The 15,400-nt window shown below is 38.2% G+C and overlaps 1 protein-coding gene across 1 annotated transcript; it reads right to left on the reverse strand.

Moving 5' to 3' along the window:
* Positions 1-2,021: 2,021 nt before the first annotated feature.
* FOMMEDRAFT_150855 (uncharacterized protein) lies at positions 2,022-6,286 on the reverse strand (the record flags this gene model as incomplete). Its single annotated transcript, XM_007262052.1, has 2 exons — positions 2,022-3,893; positions 3,959-6,286. 2 exons carry the CDS (start codon positions 6,284-6,286, stop codon positions 2,022-2,024), a joined length of 4,200 nt encoding a protein of 1,399 aa, XP_007262114.1.
* Positions 6,287-15,400: the final 9,114 nt, after the last annotated feature.

Here is a 15,400-nt window from a genome sequence, read left to right on the forward strand (position 1 = left end):
CCTGCTAGAGGATGCTTGTAGGCAGAGGACTGGCCTAGAGAGAACAAAAGAGACAACATAGTGTTGGGGGAAGAGGGTTGGGGAGATGATGGAGGTAGGAGGAAAAGGAGTGACAAGAGCAAGTGTGTCATTATATACTCTTGATCTTTGGTACTCGATTATGTAATCACTTCAATATATTGTTTAAAGGTAAAAACAAATTATATTATAAGTCTGAAAGAGTGATTGTTAACATTATTAATATATATAATTGTATATTATCTTACTAAAAGTATTGTAATTAACTTACAAGCACAACATATTACTTTTATGACTGTTATAATTAATCAACTATTGTTACAGATAACTTATAATATAATTTTAGCATATTATAATAGGAGTTGAGCACATGTAATGTTGTAATAATACTATTAGTAAGCTTACTTGCTCTAAAACATGTTTGTAGTTTAATAGAAACTTTGTATATTTCTTACATTTATATACAATCATTATAATTACATTATAAGTAAAATATAAGTGTTATTTTAGAATGTAATGCTTATAAAATCATTTTATTAGATTACCTTTGCTATTATTAAATACATTTGTTGCGACTTTTTCGTGATGCACTAGGTACTATCCAAACACTAATAAACAATATAGTAGAAGAGTAAAGTTAGTAGTAGTAAGCAGTCTCTGTAAGACCTGTTGTTACTGTGGTGGTGGCAGCAATGGTAGTACTACTAGTAGTAGTAGCAGACACAGAGGCAGAACAAGAGCTTTGATTGTAGTGGTTGTTTTCTGCAAGAGTAAGACTGAGAAAACTTGGTCTCTAATGTTCTCTGCCTTTGATATTACATCATGTGAAGAGAATAATTGAGAATATATAGTCTCTTTGTTTGTCAGCATGTATCAAGATTTTTATTTATTAGTTAAATTTAATGTATTTTATTTAAGATACTGAACAGAGGATAAGTTCGGAGTCTCCAAAAAACGAGAACTTTCCTCTTGCGGAGATGCATCAACAAATAGCGCCAAACACAGTGAACAGAGACAACAGACCAGCCGACATAGTACCTCCCATGTAACTCCGTATAACAATTCAGAAGGAATAATAAACTTGACAGATAAGGTATCAAGGACACAGGAAACACTATTTCCAGTGTTCAATGCCTGAATTTTCTCCATGCAATTTGAAATTAACACAGCAGCTAGTGTACACAGGATCTTTAGGCGTGAATTTTAATTGGTGCTGTTCAACAGTATGCTATGCCACGCCAAACTCACGACCAGTTCTGTAGCTGTGTTGAGAACTCTGAAGAAACTCCAGGCCTTCTAATAATGCACAGCTTGAAGCACGTTTTGATACAGAAGTATTCCCAAACATAAAGAACCACTGCTAGTGATACAGTTTAATTCTGTGTATTATAGTACAGCAACAGAGTCTAGAGTTGTTCTTAGTAAAGTACAGTAATGAAGCAGTATAATAACAATTTGTCCAGGTTAGTGTCTGAGAGAGATTAAGTTTCTCCAGTCTATTTGTCTTGCAGTCTATTAGCAAATAGAATCTTTTGTAAATTTAGACACTAATATCCAGGTAATGCATTGTTTCAAGTTGTAACACTCTTACATTAAGTAGTACTTTTTGTATTCTAGTAAGTCAAGTCAGAGCTAAGAATATGTATATGTATGTATTGCCCTAATAGCTTAGACACAATACAAGAAGACAAAGAACAAAAACGTGCATACACATATGCACCACCTCAAAATCAGATTCAGAATACTCGTTCGTAAAGCTAAACAATATACAATATACAGTAAAATACGTAGACGTAACTCTGCAGACAAGACAAGACACACACAAAAAAAAATCGATGCAAAAAGGGTGAGGGTGAAAGGAGGAACAGTGCGGTGAAAATCGTTCATCAATATGTCGAGATTAAATGCGCATGATAGAGAAAGGGAAGGAAGGCATCACGAAACTTGTCGAAACACAAAAACACAAATTTAAAAAAAGCACGAATCGATAGGTGGACTAATCTTCAATTTGTCCTCCACCAATCCTTCGTACTAACAACGCCCACACCAGCAACGACACCAATCCGACGCGAGATCGTCCCACAACGCGAGGCGAAGCGTTGGAGTGTTTTGCTACTGCTGTTACTCGTATTACTCGTATTGCTCGCGTTCGTGTTCGTGTTATTCGTGTTGTTTGTGTTGTGAGTGGCGGTGGTGAGAGCGGTGTTGGTGTTCGAGACGGACGAGGAACTTCGGTTTCGCGTCTGGTTTTGATTCTGATTTTGATTTCTTTCGTGGGGACGTTGGGAGAAAGTCGATTCGCTCGGGAGGTCCTCAGCCGAACAAGACCTCCATCCTCCCTCCAGATCGGTCTTCGTGTTCGCACGTGAAGAAGCGTCCGCAAACACAGTAAACGAGCTCGTCGACAAGTTCCTCGCTCCTCCACCTACAACTCCAACTCCCTTCGGACCAGAACTAGGACCAGGACCAAACAACATCGGCGGAGTAGACTTCGACATCTCCCTCAAAGGAGGTTCGACAAGTTCCCACTCTTCCTTCCTCCGTTCTCTTTGTAGGGGAAGGACGACGGGTGTAGGTCCAGGTGTCTTCGCTCGTCTCTCACCTACACCTACTTCTCTTCTTACTTCTTGTTCTCGTTTTCGATTTTGATTCCCGACGGGCTCGTCCTCACTCTCCCGAATCACCTCCCGACTAACTCGTACCCTCACTCCTCCGTTCGCAGGTCCGTAGAAGTTGAAGTCGGCGGAAGAAGCAGGTGCTGAGGTCCATCCTTCTCTCCTTCCTCCATCACCACCTCCTCTTCCATTTCCTCCCGCTTCTCCTTCAGAACTCGTATTCCCACCTGAACGAGATCCAGAACCCGACCCAGACCCAGTCGAACTAACCCTCCCTGCCCTTCCCGCACTCATCCTACTATCATACGGCCCAGCAGCCGACGCACTCAACCATGTCCCCGCAGTAGTCCTCGCCCCTCTTGGTCTCGCTCCTACCCTCAAATTTGAACTCTGCTTCTCTTTCTCCTTTTCTTTGTCTTTTTGGGATACCGACGAAGAGGTAGAGGTATGGTGTCCGAAGTTAAGGTTAAACCCGCCAGATCGAGAAGGTGTGATCGGCGAGAGGATGCTAAACGGTGAGTTTGGTCTGCTCCCTCCATTCACACTCCCATTCGCGCTCTCCCCTTTACCGATTCCGAATACGCCTCCAGCACGACTACCTTTGAACGAAGCGGAAGCAGGACCAGGTGAGTACCCAATTCCTTCTCCACCAACCATCCCGTTCCCACTTCCACTCCCGGTTGTACCCCTCATTCCAACCCCAGACGACCCACTAAATAAACTCGCGAAAACCATATTCGCATTCGAGTTCGTACCCGAGGGAGTCATCAACGTCGTCTCAGTCTCCGTCTCGTTCGAGGCACTTGTAGGTGAATAAGGCGAGTAAGGTGAATACGGTGAACGAGGCGAACGGGGAGAGTAAGGCGAAATAGGAGAATGCAGAGAATGAGGAGAGGTCAACAATGTTGGTACTGATTGGCTCTGTCTTCTCCCATACCGACTGTGTCGACTGTATTGGCTGTTGGATGAGTCGTCGGATGTGGTGTTGGTAGTGGTTGGGGAGGTGGGGAAGGTTAGTTGGCTTCGCGTGCGTTCGTGTCCGTCGTGTCTGTGTCCAGTCAAGATGGAAGCAGAGGCAGGAGCAGGCCCGTAGACAGGTGACGGGGACGGATGTGGGGGTGCGAGTGTGACCTGAGGAGTTGGTGTTGATGTTGGTGAAGGATGAGTGAGAGGATGGAGGTGCGGTGAAGCAGGTTGAGGTGTAGAAACACCAGCACTTCTTTCCGGGATAGCACTAGTATTTGCAGGGGCAGTGGAAGTCTGTAAGGCAACATCCCATATATCTTTAAGTAAGGTATTATAAAAATTGAATATGTTCAACGTACCTCTGAACCCGCCTCCCTCTCTTCATCCCTCTCCTCACCAGCACCCTGCGGCACCGACAAACTCATCCCCAGCTCAAACCCACTCGCACAAACAGACGCCTCATACGGCGGCGGGTGGTCTCTTCCCTCCTCTCCTTCTCCTTCCCTTTGTCCTTGTCTTATTCCCTCTCCCTCCATCGTCGTCGGCATTGGGATAGGCAACGGTATCGACATCGACATCGAACTAGTAACCAACCGATCCCTCTCACACTCTCCATAATGAGGTGCTGTCTCTCCTTCCTCTCCCACCATTCCCTCCATCATAATACCAAATTGCTCGAGAGATTCACGACCGACGCCGAACGTCCCTCCCTCACCCACAACTCCCCCGACTCCGTTACTATTAGGATTGTTGGAGGTGTAGGCCATGTGTAAGGGAGGCGTACGGACGAGGATTGGGTCAACTGGTGTTCGTGTATGCTGTTGCATCTGCGTTTGAAATGACTCTGCACATGCGTCCGTGCTTGAAGCAAGAATTGAGGTGTCCATTTGTGCTTGAGTAGGTAATGGAGTGTGCACTTCCAATTCACCAGTCCCAGCATCCATTCTTGCAAAAGCTCTCGAAGGCAATATCCTCGCCCGCGCAGCCTGCGCCCTCGCACCCGTCAACGATATCCACTCTTCCGAGCTCTCCCCACCCGTACCACCCGTAACGGTCGTCGCCATTGAACGAGAACCGGACTCGGAAGTAGAGGCACTTCGAGTTGTTGTCGTTCTCTTTATTGCGGTGGAGGTACCGTTAGCCAGCTCGGTTGAATTTGAGTTCAAGTGAGTTTGCATATTGACGTCTGCACCAACACCGACATCGACGCCAAGAGCGACATCGACGTCCACCTCCGTCTCGCCATCCTCTTCGTATATCGGTGCGAACACAGGTGGGTCTAGCGACGGTAAGGATTCCGAAGACAAGAACTCGCGCCATTCTTGTGTAGGGTCTTCGTAAGGCACTTTCGTAGAGGCACCCCATGCCGGAACACCAACCATGCCATCTCTCCTCGACGCATCCGCATATACCCTCCCTTCTCTCCTTCCCTCAGCAACGCCAGCACCACCAACACCGCCAACAGCACCAAACTGCCCATTCGAATCGAAATTGTCGAGATTAACGGAACCGACTTCCGATTCAGGAGCAGCCTCGTCCCAACACAAAGCTTCCCACGCCTCGTACGGGTCATCGCGCAGGGAAGTATCCAGGGACAGGGACGACAACAACGCACTCGTCGCTTTGTTGAGTGAGTGGGACCATGCGTGTGGTGGTGGCGGTGGGAATCGTGCTCCCGTGTTTCGGTATGCTGAGGAGGATTGATGGGGATACGTTAATTTCGAATTTCCAGCAGCATTTTCGTAAAGATATTCACCCGCGAGTCCACCGTAAGCCTTCTCTTCGTCCCGATAAGAAAACTTCGAATACTCGGAAGGCGAAGACGTCGAGTCCGACGAGTGGTTTGATAAAGATAAAGAGGATGGAGGCCTCTCGTATCCCAACCCGTTGGTGTATCCGTAACTCGCAAGGTACGCAGCATTGAGTTTCGCAATCGCATAAGGGTCGGGCGAGTTAGCATTGGTGTCGGTGCCATCATCAGCGTCGGCGCCGGGGTAGGGATAAGGATAAGGATTGGTGCGAGCCTGAGTTGGCGTCGGACCGGGCGAGTTTGGGTAATCGTCTTCCTCTTCCTCGTGTAAATACCCAAATCCATTCCCACTTCTTTGTGAATGCCAATTGTACGCACCCACGGGAAGTCCGTCCTCGTCGCTATCACTGTCAAAGTCAAGATGCGATACGCGCTCAACGTCAACAGCAAGTCCATCACCAGCAACTTCAATTCCATTGTTCGCGCCGTTGTTCGTCCAAGGCCGAGGCAGATAGCGCTGATCCCACGCCGCGGAAGTCGAAGTCGAAGCGCCAGTGGAGAACGTCAACGGCGCAGGAGCCCAATTCGCGTTAAACGTAAACACACTCGGCGCATACCTCCCACTATTCCTTAACGTTCTCGTGCTCGAAACAGCAGACTTGATTGTCTGCACGCTATCTCGTGCGTACGCATGGTGTGGAGAAAGATGTAACGGCGACGATTGGAGATTCCGACTTTGACCTTGATTCTGAGAGTGAGAGTGAGAGTGAGAGTGAGAGTGAGAGTGAGAGTGGTCATCGGATGGAGAGACGACAAGGCTCGGCTGTTGTAGTTGAATTTGTTGAGTGTTATGACTGTTGTCGGCGCGGCCTCGCTTGTCGTTAGCGCTAGCGTTGTCGATGGTGGGAAGGTTCCATTGAGAATAAACGGGCGTCATCGTTGTCGTCATCTTCTCCTACCAACCGTGCATTTAGCCAGGTCTCTTCAATAACGATAATAAGAATAAGAGTGAGGAGGAAGAGGGACACAAGTGTCCAGTCCAGGTGAATGATGGGGTGCAGCGGTCAAAGCGCGGCTACTCACTTACTTACAATTAGACGTATAACAAGGACAATCAACGCATCGGATAAGAGACACTCGGTGTATTCCATTCCTTTGATCCAATCATCACATCCTCCGCATCTCCCGCTCCTTCCTCTGCTTAAATAAATAACTTATATCTTACTCTACCCGGCCCTTAGGCACCTAATGGAGTTCCCCCTCTCATCACTTCTCAAATAAAATAAATAAATTGACGCATCTCCCTCCTTGATCCAGGAGCCCAGGCCCAATCAATTACTTATCAAATACAGCACACCTATCCAGGAATCTCGCTGATACCGACATGCCGATGTTGATGCCATAAAGAAATCACACTTACCGAAATTAAATAGTATAAATTGCCAACTCGCCGCCGCCACACCACAATGAACCGTCAAATCATCATCTACATAATTACACAATTACACCTCGATGAAACACGAAACATACTGACGGCTTGACGTGTGAGGAGACGACGCGGCGTTTGTCGTGAGGACAACACTGACAATGACGTTTATTCATTTAATTTATTATTGATTTTCGGGTCGGGAAGAACTTCAGACTTATACAGAGGATCTCAGGAGGGTCCACGCTGATCCGATAATCCGCCAATCGCTCTTCCCTTTTGCTCTCAATTTATCTGCTCAGCTTCCCTGGATTTTTGTTCGGAATTTTGCACCTCTGATACATCATATGTTCCCACAAAGACAGTAAGGGTGGCTGTAACATTACTCTTTCCTGCTCAACATCTTCTGTTCAATAATAATACAGCTTGTATCTGGGTGTTTCATTTGTCTAGTACATAATTGTGGATATACATATGCTAAACAACATAAAGTTATAAACATCTAGGAGGAAGTTTCCTTTACATCATTTGAATAAAAGATCTGCTCCTGATGATATTGTTAGCATATTCATTAAGTAATTTACTTTCAACCATACCTGATAATGCCTGTCAAGTTTCAGAAGAAATTTTGTCTAGCATCTGTGTAGAGAGAAACTTTGGTATTGGTCCAAGTTTACCATGTATAAGTGTTAATATAGCTATGATGGCTAGTATTCCTGGCTAACCAAAGGTGTTGCACCAGTAATGTTTGTACACAGTCTACAGGACATGGTCCTGAGCAGGTCAAACCTCTAGATTAGTAAGGGCAGAAGGTAGTTTGCCTTGAACAATAGTAAACATTTGCTGAACTTGACTTGTATAACTAGTGTATAGTACAGTATTTGACAAAAGTATTACACATTAGTATTTCACAAACTTCTTTCTTTATTAAAATTATTATTATATTAGCTTATATTAAATAAATACTGTATTATTAAAGTAGACCTTGTGTATATAATGTTAGTATAATAATTAGACTTAATACTTACTTATAATAATTAATATACTTTAATTTAAGAAAAAGTGTCTGTACATTTCTTTTGATTACTTTTAATAATTTTATTATATTACACATTTGTATTAAAAAAACTTGTTATATTAATATAGTAATTTAGTATTTAGTATACCCTCCTTGAGCTTTTGCTAATGTATTAACTTGTCTAGGCATACTAGTATACAAACTTGTAATATACTTATTATTTATTTAGTACTATTCCTCTTATAAAATCCTTCACAATTTATTAATGTTCCTTAGAAGTAGATGTCAAGCTTGTACTTTATTGTCAAGATAGTACTAAACATGTTCAATAATGTTCATGTCTAGGCTTGAAGGGGCCTAATCAAGAAGTTTGATTTGTTTTTCTTGTAGCTATTTTAACATTACTTAAGATTTATACTTTAGATTTCTATTCTACTGAAAGAGAAACTTGGCACATAGAATGTTATAGTCAGAAAGGGTGCTAAGAAGTGATTTGTCAAGGATTTGAATGTATTAGCTAGAGTCTATATTCTTTTTAATGTAATAAAGACAGTCAACACTATGTATAGTAATACATTCCCAAACTATAAGATGTTTACTACTATACTTGATGACCTTCTTTACATTCTTTACATAGAGTGACTCCCCCTTCCTCCTGTACACAATATTCCTTCTATCCTACTTGAATAGATTGATTTTTGTCTTGTCTGAGAAAATAACCTTTTCCTACTTTTTAAGAGTCTAAAACTAATATTTGCTAGTCTAATATCTCCTACAAGTGATATGCTTCTTAGACAAGTATAGTTTAATAAGAGGGACACAGGCCACTATTCTATAATCTTTGAGAGCACAATGAATAGTTTGTACAGAATTGGACAGGAAGTACTTGTGTTTAAAGTTGCTAGAATTCTTTACTTTGTTTAAAGTAAGTAAATAAGTAGTATAGTGTACTTTATAAATGTCAAATTTGTGTGGACAGCCTGGTTTAGGTTTGACATAGTACAGGTTAGGGTTTTTGAGCAGCTTGTAGTAGTTCTAGGAGACTGTCAATGTATTGTAACTAAGTTTTTGTGCAATTTTAATGTTACTCAACCCTTAACTCTTTTAGTCTAAGATACATTACTTTTTTATTAGTATAAGATATGAAGCCATTTCAGCAGATCCAGAGTAGTCTGAATTGAGTAAAAGACAGAGTATTATTAATACTAATAGAGTACTAGTATGGTACAACCAAAAAAAATACATATGACTATTTATACAATCTTACAAGTTTTCTCCTATTTTAGAATATATATAGTTATTTTTTTAACTCATTTTTTTTTACTATATTATTTAGTAAATAATAGTACTTATATCTTATAATTATAGTTCTTAGTTGTCTGTATATAATCTTTTTTAATTAATAGATTAGGTCTGTATAATACTTTTGTCAAATACTATACTATATATAGTATTATGTGTATTAGAAGGGTCTAAATAATACAGTTAGTGTATATTTGTTATATATGACAACTATAATTTACCTAGACAGTCATTCTAAATACTTATACATCTGACTCTTCTGTAGGTTTGGGTACAGACCTCTTAAGCAGTTCTAGTAATGTGAATAGTATAGTTCCCTTTGTCATACTGCCTGCAGAAACACTAAATGCAAAAGTTGTTAATACTCTGAGATAACAAGACTGGCCAAAATTGTATAGAACAAGTATGTCTGAGTTAGACATCAAAATGTTAGCCTGAATAGTGTGTTAGTGTACTTATCAGATCAGTGAGTTGATCATCAAATGTACACACTAGTTTAATGTCTGAATGTATAATCTTCTTTGAATAAAGATAGTTTACTCCTTTAGTAATACTAAGAGCCTGTTACTAATAAATAAGAAGTAAGAATTATAAGGACTTATAAGTTGCTTACTATCTGTAGCAAGTCTGTTCCTGAGCCCTTCTTTACATAATCAAGAACAGTTCTACCTTCTATCTACCTTAACACTAAACAAGGACAATTCTCATCCCTAACAAAGAAGTCTTCAAATTGAAGAATATTAGAATGGTTAAGCTTTGACCAAATATAAATTTCTTTTACAAGGATCTACAGACAGAGGAAGTAAAGGTTGGACAATGTAAAGCTATCAACAATGAGTAAAGATGTTGAAACAGACCTTTTCAAAGTTGTTCTTAAAAATGTGTAAACATAGTTTCTTTATTATAACTTTGAACTTTGTTCCTTGCCTATATCAGGAAAATGTTACATTTCTTGTAATTTCTTATAGACCTTATAAAGTAATATGTGTATTGTATATACATTGGAAAGTAATTGTAAGATTTGTAAATGAATTGTAACATTTAAATAAGACATATTAATGTATATAAAGACTATATAAGTACTAAGGATGAATAAAATCTAATACATGTATTATACTAACTTTGTATAATAACCTAAAGTATTATGCTTGTATTACATTTAAATTATAATCTTAAAAAAAGAGTTATATTTATAATATAATAATGTAATAATAACTATTGTTATCTTATAATTTATGTAAAAGGTATATTAATATATATAATAGGGTAAGAGTACTTGTTGTATCCCTATTATCTTAATAAAAGTATACTATAAGTATATAATATGTACATTATACTTAGATTATCTTGGGCAACTGATACCTAACTTGCTTATGTAATCAACAGCTAAAGATTGAGAGTATATACTATAATAATACACTTATGTGTACTACTCTTTCTCTTTAACCTCTACTACCTCTCTAAGTCTAACTCTCTACTGTGCTACTATATTGTTACTTTTGTTCTCTCTAAGTTTCTAGTCTTTCTCTTCTTACATGCATCCTACTAACTGTTACCCTACCTTTAACAATGTTAATAATAAACATTACTATACTTGTCTCTCTAATCAACTGTTGTGATGCCTGTACTGAGTCCCAGATTCTGTACAGCTGATTATACTGTACCCTTCTAGTCTTAACAATGTTAAATGTAAGCAACCAATTCACTTTATAATAACCTGTACAATAGTTACTCATCCCTCTCCTTCCAACTTTTTGTCTCCCTTCTATCTCTTCTACTCCTTGTTCTGCCAATTGTATTGTCTCTCCTTTATTGTCCTCCTTTCTACACTACCTTCCCTTTTGTATTCACATTCTTGCATCTGTATTGTTAACCAATACTGAGCAAATTCTTTAAAAATCCTATACACTTACATACTTCTTCCTACTCTATAGTGTAAGTAACAATTGACAAGTACATACTTACAACAATGTCTATGTACATTTACTCCTATTATAATACCTCTTCTCTTACTCAGTATGTGCTCTCCTTCCCCACCTGTACAATGCTTAACATTATTCTTAGTAGGCCTATACTGTATGTATTTACATTCCTCTGTACTAGGTATAACACTACATTAAACAGGAGTAGTAGTCTATTACTCACACCTATTCAAGATGAGTTGAATCTGTCCATATCTTCTACTTCACCCTCACCCTTTAATCCAGAACATTCTAGAGATACACCTTTATAATCATCTGTAATAACTTAGTTTACTATACCTCTGATTGTAAGACATAGTTAGAGTATACAACTTACACTTACAGACACAGCTTTGCTTGCTGTTTAAATTAGTTTGTTCAATACTCCAGATCTTACTCTAGAGTACTACTCACACTTACTACACACTGTAGTGTATCTATCTCTTTACTTCAAGCACTTACACTTACTAATAACCCTTTGCCTCCTTAGTAAGTCAACCTCCAAATCTGCCTCTTAGTACAACCTTAACCTCTACAATCTATACAATCTTACAATCCATACACAATCCAACTTGTAGCAACTAAGGTATAGTGACAAAGACTACCTCAAACAGCTGATAAACATATTTGTTCTCTATTATTAATACACTTGCCATCTGTTGTCAGATTATTTTCATAATTGTTATAAATAACAATGTATTTATACAATATTTCAATATAATTATAAACTGTTATTTTAATAACAAATGGATATAAGGAAAAATTTATCTTATACATCTTATATTTATATGTTTTCCTTGTTAAACTAACAAGTATTATAATACTCAGCCATTTTGTAAGGTACACTTTAAGCACTTGTATATCTTAGTAAGTACTACAATTCTTATTATTCTTGACCAGATAGTTAAGACTTTTTAATAGCTTTCTTAGCTTCTTATTACCTTTCTAAAACCCTTAAGTATATAATAAGCTCTTATACATAATGTAGAATATATATATATTTTATATACATATAAGCTAATAAGGTAGATGAAAGATAAACTCGACAAGCTGTGACAGTAACGTGTCACGGACTCGCTTAACTAATTAGGAAGGACCCTAGCAGCGAAATTTACAAGAGGGCAAGGCAAAAAAAAATATTATCAGTTTTTTTTTGTTAAATATACATCTACATCTTATCTACAGTTTTCTGTAACAGTATATGTAATATGAGTACCTCTTACTGGCTCACTAAGCCTGCTTTCTGTTGAGACAATTATAGGATGTATTAAGAATATTACGTAATTTCCGTATATGGGAGGTATTTGTCATAATGTTGTAGCTGAGGGTAGTGAAATTTGACAAGAATTTGCAGAATTTTTTTTTTGTGTGTGGCAAAATAACAATCAGGTCATTTAGAGCAAAAAATAGTCTTTTGGAAATAACTTGGTCATTTTTTATTTTTTTGAAAATCTGTTACATCATTCTGTAGAAAAGCATAATTCTAACAATTCTATAGTGCTACTTTGTGGATTTTGGCTCTGTGGTTGAATGAGTTTCCTTGTCATAGTTTGTGTCTGATTTAGACAGTTTAGGGTAGATCATGTGTGTCATACAGCTAGTTGAGTTTATGTTTTGTCTACCTTACAAGGTTTGAGATATTTTCCTGATACACTCTTACAGAATCCAGTAGAGACATTACTGAATGCCTTACTATACATCTCTGATTTGCTTATTACCTTTATTCTCCTTGTAAGATCTAAGTATGAGTAAATTTTCAAGAAGTCTTTTATAGTAGCTGGAAGAAGTTACTCTATTTCTGTCAATGTATTGTTTCTGTTGAAATCCAGTAGCCAACTGTAGGTTCTAGCAAGTATACAAAGTTTCAGAGGTAAAAAACCTCTTCTTTTAACACAGTATCCTTAGAGAAATATGTACTAATCTTTGAACAGTCCTTTACTACTAGAAGTAGGAATATTACCTTTAATAGGTTATACTGTTTGGCTAGATTATTAGGGTCAGGGCTAATGTACAGAATGTTAACAGAGATAGGCTCTAATACTTCAGACTAGGAAGAAGCTATAGTACTACTCATTTTAACACTAAATACTCCTTTCAATAGCTTATACACTTTAGTCACAATTGGCCACTTTGTAGTAAGGTTATGCCTAGTTACAAAAACTATATCCTGTAATTCAAAGTCAAGACCTATGTTACAAATAAATTGCTCCTACAATTTGAAGTACTAAAGTATATACTAGTCTAGAAGACAAATATGAACTGTATCTGTTTGTTCCACACTGTACTGAAACACTAAAGTAGTAGCACCTTACTAAGTAGACTTTATATAACTAACTCCTATACTAGTAGATACAAGTTGTCTAGTGACAAAACAGAAGTAGATTATTTTGGCTTAAGTTTCAGACAAATAAAGAGGCACATACATTCTATTACAGTTCTCTACTCTTGTACCTTCAGTTCTAAGGGTTCTACACCCTTCTGTACTAGAACTCAGGACTTCTGCCTCTTAGAGGCACTGTCTATAAACTATATGTGTACTAACTCTTACTACTACCCTTCCTTACTTTATTATTCTATTCCTTTAATCACTCCTTCATTCTTTGTTCATTCTATAGTCTCTTACCCTTTGTCTATCCCTTCATTCTTTATACCTTTATCTTTGACCTTCCTTTCTTTCATTCTTTATAGCTTATCATTCTTAGTAGCTTATACTCTCTGAGTACTCTTATATAGTTTAGTATATATAAGTATACAAGATCAGACTAGTTCTGTAGTCTTGATCTTGTCTACTCTAAGTAGTCCTGTACTCTTAAGCTTACTCTATATACTCTACTCTTGTCTCACTCTCACTCTCTACCTGTTCTACAAGTTCTGACTATGTTCTAGTACTTGTATTCTGTATTTCTGTTGTGTAGGATAGTTGTAGCCTGAGTCCCCTTACTGAGCCTTTGAGTCCCCTCTACACTGTTGCTGACATTAGATTAAGACTACTCATTACTACCCTACAACTCTCCTATGTTTCAAGCATTAGTACTTACTATTATGTTGATCTCTTTTCTTTGTCCTAACCCTTTTACATTTTTAAATTTTAAACTTTCTAAACCCTTTTAAACTTTTACCACTCTTTATTCTATTCATTACCCCTTTTAGTTTAGTACTGATTCCTTTATAGTGTAAACATAGACCTTTCTACACTAACTGTCACCCTTACTGTCCTACTAGATTAGTAGTTACAAGTAGACCTAGCTTAATACATACAGACCTTCATTTAAGAGGCCTTTACTAACTACATGCCCCTAGCCTCTTCAGAACCTGTTCTAATTGTTCTAGAAGTTACAACCTACTCTAGAAAGAAAGTACATATAGCTTGTCCTTTAGACTTTAATAGGTAGTACTTTAAGGACTTCTAGTACTAAGTTAAACTATATGTGACTACTACTTTAACTAATCTATTCTTAGATCTTAATTGTGTCCTATTTGTCCTCTCCTTTATGAAGGAAGGTAACACAGCCACCTAGGCCCAGAACTAGATTGAAGGCTATCAGATTAGAAGCCTAATCTGACTTTAGAACAATGAGTTGTATTTAGAATTTATAAGGTAACTCTATACTTCCTTTATTAATCTAAATAAGAAGTATAATGTACAGAACAAGCTTGTATCTTTGTAACAAGGTAAACATTCCACTAATGCCTTCTTTCAGGAGTTCAATATTCTGGCCTAGAAGGTAGGATTTACACTCAGGTTTAATAATGTTCTTATTAGAATACTAGAAAAAGCTCTTTACTTAGAACTAGTTAATAAGATTCTTAGAATAGTACTAGAACTAGTTACTTACACTGAGTGGAAGATGTGTACCATTTCCTTTGACTAAGCTGTGACTCAGATGTGTTAAGTCTGTGTAGAATGTTTACACATACATTTAGCTCTGACAGTTTTGAGCCCTTAGATTAATTTGCCTGTAATTTACAATCAATCTGTTCTAATAGACATTAGAGAAGCCTAAAAGTAAAGAGTATACTTTGTCTACAGAAAGTCAGAGCACTAAATTAAGGACTGCTTATAGAAGTAACAGTATATCTGTCAGGTTATTAGAGTAATAATGAGTGACAAGCAGGATTTGTAGTAAGAAGCATTTTCCACAAATCTAGAAGTCACCTTAGAACTCTTAGACTCTAACTACATACTCTAGGATTTTGTAGAGGCCTAACAGTGAATGTAGTACTGAAGGGCTATAACTCAGATTTTTTAATAGCTACTTTTGATTCAATAGACACTGTAGGATTAGAAGTAAATAAAGTAAGAAAAGTAGAAAAAGTAGAAAAAGTAGAAAAAGTAAATTAACA

This window comes from Fomitiporia mediterranea (assembly GCF_000271605.1).
Source record: "Fomitiporia mediterranea MF3/22 unplaced genomic scaffold FOMMEscaffold_1, whole genome shotgun sequence".
In the NCBI taxonomy this organism is placed as follows: Eukaryota; Fungi; Basidiomycota; class Agaricomycetes; order Hymenochaetales; family Hymenochaetaceae; genus Fomitiporia; species Fomitiporia mediterranea.